The sequence below is a fragment of the Alosa pseudoharengus genome, unplaced genomic scaffold (genome assembly GCF_046254945.1).
Source record: "Alosa pseudoharengus isolate Yale_2024_CS ecotype anadromous, Long Island Sound unplaced genomic scaffold, YU_APseudo_1.1 YU_APseudo_1.1_scf_5, whole genome shotgun sequence".
NCBI classification, from domain to species: Eukaryota; Metazoa; Chordata; class Actinopteri; order Clupeiformes; family Clupeidae; genus Alosa; species Alosa pseudoharengus.
In genome coordinates, this window is record NW_027468837.1 from 31,897,942 (window position 1) to 31,903,040 (window position 5,099).

At 43.6% G+C, this 5,099-nt stretch overlaps 1 protein-coding gene across 1 annotated transcript; it reads left to right on the top strand.

Moving 5' to 3' along the window:
- The first annotated feature begins 300 nt into the window (after nucleotides 1–300).
- cnbpb (CCHC-type zinc finger, nucleic acid binding protein b) lies at nucleotides 301–4,549 on the top strand. Its single transcript, XM_076267783.1, has 5 exons — nucleotides 301–380; nucleotides 1,807–1,934; nucleotides 2,046–2,111; nucleotides 2,788–2,986; nucleotides 3,352–4,549. The coding sequence occupies exons 2-5, from the start codon at nucleotides 1,832–1,834 to the stop codon at nucleotides 3,467–3,469; spliced, it is 486 nt and encodes a 161-aa protein (XP_076123898.1). The 5' UTR covers nucleotides 301–380; nucleotides 1,807–1,831; the 3' UTR covers nucleotides 3,470–4,549.
- The last annotated feature ends 550 nt before the right edge of the window (nucleotides 4,550–5,099 follow it).

The following is a 5,099-nucleotide window of genomic DNA, read 5'->3' on the forward strand; positions in this document are numbered from 1 at the left end:
GATTTGTTTAGGGTAGGCTATGAATCATCTTTGTTTAATTGCTTGTTGTGAATAACATGCATGAGGGTTGTTTTTTATTCTTAAATTGTATTGTTTGTAGTAACCTGATAGCCTACTGATGCAAAACATTCGGGCAAAAGGGAAGGCGAAATGTCTAACATAAAGACAATTGCTGAGCTTGATGTTGTGATACGACGATTTCCCAAGGTGGTGTCCGCAAGCTCCGTTTTACTATAGGTTCTTCAAAATATCGAGCCGTGTGCAAAGGAGGGCTGGGCGGAGGAGGGGGCTTGGCCAGCAGAGGTCCGTGTGCAAACCGCGTGTGGCGCAGCGGAGAGAGGAGGAACTGAAAATAAACAGCAACGAGTCACGTAGCCGAGGTGAGTGGCTTTTAAGGACGAAAATATGAAAATAATCACGGTTGATAAGATGTGTTGTGATAGCCCTGTGTCCGAGGGGGTCTCTGTTCTCGAAATATGTCAAAGAAACATGGATGCAAAGCGAACTGTTGTGGTGGAATTTGTTGAAAAGGTAAACAAGCAGAAATTTCTGACGGCGCACTTTGGCCTACTGCGTCAGGCTCCGCGCGGGAAAGTCGCTGGAATTTATTAATTATATGCTGCATGTAGATGTTGTTTTCAGACGAAAATAAACGCGATGCTGATGCGAAGTACGGTATCGGGAGATTATAGTAATCACCGTCGTGGGACTGTTTGTTGGGGTCTTCCGAAATATTGAGGGTCCGTTCAAGTACCGAGGCCGCAGGCGTGGGTGGGCGGCGCGGAGAATGTTCCAATGGAACTGCAGGAACCCAGCACGGGGCAGCTGAAACTGGTGAGTCGACGGGGGAATATTTGGAGAGAGAAAGTATGTCTAATGGAGTTTTTGATATGTGGTGCCCCTAAATTACTAGCTTGTAAGTAGAAATGAAAAGTAGTGCTTCTGTGCGTAGTGGGCATACATTTTCTCTTTCTCCCATGGCCTTGCCCCCTTAGCCTCCTTAGCTAGCCAACTTGCTAAAACACATGTTGCCATTGTTGCTGTTGGCCAGTGTGCTTTGAACAGACTTTGGCATTTGAACATGGTGTGTGTAGTATCGGGAGTAGAGCAACTGCATCATGTCATTTTGAATGCCATAATGTAGCAATCCATAGATTAATTTACATAAACTGCAATAGCACTCTTGGTTGTTAAAAGTGATGTTATGCGGGCATCGACGTCGTTGGTGGTTATCTTGATGGATAGAAGCTGGTTTCAGAGTGCAGGTATGTCATTGTCAACCCTTATGTTTGAACCTTGCTTTTCCTAACTCCGACAAAAACATTCAAAAGCGAGCCAGACCAGTGACGTGATTTACATTTGAAACTTCTGAATCTGTTTTTGAGTCAAGTGTTTAATTTATTCTCACCTGTATCTCCTTGGCTCTTTGGGAAAGTCAATAAAGTGGTGTCATGTCATGAAATAATGAAGCAGATTTCATAGTTTTCTTACAATATTAAACTATGGTTCCCGTCCACATGACATTAGTTGACAGATGTGTGTGTGTTGTTGTTTTTTTAGTGGACCCTCACACCTAGGTTACATCTAAAATGGCCACAGCACTTACATGAGAAGTCATCTTAATGTTCAGATGACTTCAAACACCTCTTGGAAATTTAATTTGGAAGGTGATCAGTCAGCAGTGACATCTTTCTCATCTTCTCTGCAAGGACACTTGGCCTCCCCCCCCTTAGAGAATCTATTTTCCAAACAAGTTAGATACAGTTAATGAGAGGGCAATAAAATGTACACTTCCATGCCTCGCAGGTTGCAGGTCGTAGAGATTGAGGTGATGAGCAGCAACGAGTGCTTTGGGTGCGGCCGCACAGGCCACTGGATCAAGAACTGTCCGAATGCTGGACGCGGGCGCAGCAAGGGCCGTGGCCGTGGCAAAGGTGAGCGAGCTGAGATCCGCTGAACCGGCATTGTGGCCTTTTAGGTCACTGTAGCTGTTGCTGTGTTTTTTCAGTTTGAGGTAAAAATCTCTCCACTTTGCCCCTGTCCAGATCTGTTCTGCTACCGTTGTGGAGAGCCAGGCCACGTGGCCAGGGACTGCGAGCGGACTGAGGACGGTGAGTCTGACTTTTTGAAGTTGCACCAATGTTTAGTGTAGCAGCTCATACAGGAGTGGCATATTCCACACCACTCAGATGGCTTGGGCAGGAGCCAGCTCAGCTGTTATGGCCTATTTAGCTGAAGATGTAAGCCTGTGTGGACCCCTTTTCTTTCTGTTCATGGTTCGTACATACAAGTAATGTATATAATACATACAAGTATGCATTTTGAACAGTTGAGGATGCATATTAATTTTTAGGGAGTCTGCCAAATTGAATTCATGTCTTAGGGAGTTGCCAAGGGTGAGGTGCTGTAGATCTGTTGATTACTTTTGTGACTTGCTCCTACAAACTGCCACCAGAACACTCTTAAAACACGCATCAGTCCACCAGAAGGCCTTGGTCAAGTTTGTAAGAGTTACTCAGAATGATTTCATATTCATTTAGGTTGCATAGTTTTAAAAGGTGTATATACCCAAACATGTGGATTAGAACATAGATTTTTGTAATTATATCTGACTGTTTTAAGCATTTTAACCGTTGTTTGTTCAGCGCATAGTAATCATGTATTATGAAGCAAAGGTCGTTTCTTTCCTTAAAGGAAAGTTTTATTGCCATATCTGCATCATTTCCTCAACTTGCTCACTCTAGAATTGAGCTAATTGAGTTGTCTGCTTCTTTTCTCCTTGTCTAGCATGCTACAACTGTGGCAGGAGTGGTCACATCTCCAGAGATTGCAAGGAGCCCAAGAAGGAGCGTGAGCAGTGCTGCTACAACTGTGGCAAGGCCGGCCACATGGCACGCGACTGTGACCATGCCAACGAGCAGAAGTGCTATTCCTGTGGAGGCTTTGGTCACATCCAGAAAGGCTGTGAAAAAGTCAAGTGCTACAGGTATATGGGTGTGAAGCCATACATGTACCCATCCCATAAATGTATTTATAGTATTAAGTTGTACACATTCCGCAGAGTTTGTTTTAGACTCACAAACTACAACTGACTCAGGAAAAGCAGCCATTGGTAACATTAATGTGTTTATCTGGATGCATAGAAGTCAGTGCATGCAACTGAAGAAAGTTAATACTGTTCATTATGAAGCTTCTTAGTTAATATTCAGCCTTAGTTGGAAGGTCACTTTGGAATGCTTTTGTTCCCCACTGAAGATGTCACTTGGATGCAAATGCTTACAATCCTCCATTTTGTTTGAGTCGGTGAGGCAGCCAGTGAGTGAACTGACCCAGCGCCTCTCTTTCTCTCAGGTGTGGAGAGATCGGCCATGTGGCGGTCCAGTGCAGCAAGGCCAGTGAAGTGAACTGCTACAACTGCGGCAAGGCTGGGCACTTGGCGAAAGAATGCACCATCGAAGCCACTGCCTAATTCCAGTTCCCTTGTCGTCCCTCCTTTTTCTGATTGATGGTTGTATTATTTTCTCTGAAATCCTCTTCACTGGCCAAAGGTTGGCAGATAGAGGCTAGTCCCAGGCCAGTGAGCTCTTGACATGTTAAAAGGAGGAAAGGGGTGGAAAAGGAAAAAAAGAAGAATTTTCCACTTTCTGCATTTAATACAAAAATGTTTATGTTTAGTTTGGTAGAGGTGTTATGTATAATGCTTTGTTAAAGAACCCCCTTTCCATGCCACTGGTGAACCAGGGAGGAGTGCGTGTGAGTGAGAAGCAGCATCATCATGTCAGGTTGGCCTCTCCGGACTTGGGCAACTGGGCCTCTGCGAGAGGTGTAAAGAGTGTAAGGAAGGAAGGAGGGAGGGAGGGAGGGAGGGAGGGAGGGAGGGAGGACGGGAGGAAAAAAAAAACGAAATCATGGAAGCTTGAGCTTCCGGAAATGATTAGCTTTTTTGTTGTTTAGTGAACGTGAGTGAGTTATGGTGAGATTAAATGACCTGGAGCAAGCAGCACATGTCACATAATGGTCAGATCTATCCGCGTCCGACCAGCAGTACGCAGCTAAGTGGAGAAAAACGGTAAATGAAATAGTACAACTGATCAACCCGTTTACAGCGCAGCCTGGGGAAAATATAAAAAAGTCGAACATACAAGCTATGTAAAAAAAGGATGCATTGGATTTTTTATTTTATTTTTTTCACTCTGTGACGTGTCAGCTAGTTAACTATGTGCCGTGGCTGACAGTAAAAAGGAAAATCTAACTTAAAGTCCCCAGATCGCAATGCCATTTAGGTCATTTAACCCATGGGAAAAATACAGAAAAAAATTAAAACAAAGGAGAAAAAGCAGAATTAGGAGCAGGAGAAAGGAGAATGTTTTCACAGAATCAAAATGTTATTTTTGTACAATATCACTTAGACTACTGTAAAAAATATCATTTGCTTGTACTCAGTTTTTAAGTCGGAAGGTTATTGCAACAGAAGTAGAGATGAACATAGAGATGTAATTTTAAACTATCAATAAAGCTGGAGGAGGAAGGGGAGTATGACTGAAGTTTATTTCCTGACTTGTCTGATTTCCTTTTCCACCATTCTTCAGGTTTAATCAACTTGTCTGATTAAGTACACCACATGATTATACACCTTTCACAGGTTTTATAAACACTATGATGTGGCTCAAAGTCACTCTTCCACTGGCAACAAACCTTTAAAGGACAATCCACTTTGTGTCCCATTGTAGTATTTTTAGTTACCGGCCCAAATTATATTGGTGTATAATTTATTAATGATATGGAATTGTGACAGCACTAGTAATGACACTGAGGTATCCCTGAGGGCCTTTGAGCTGCTAGGGCTAGAAGTAGTCTTAGCTCTGCTGAACAGAGGCTGAGTTATATTCGAGGCCAAAGGAACTCTCCTTTGAGAGCGCAGATCAGTTTCAGAGCCAGTCCTCCCTGGTGATGCCAGCAGTACAAATTTAGCAGGCCTATTAAAAGGCCTTGCATGAACTTGCTGCTATTCCATGTGTGAGGTGGGGGGAGACACGTGTGAGAGTGTGCCCTGAAGTTCAGGAAGATTAAGAACCTATAGCCGCAAAAAGGGGAAAAAA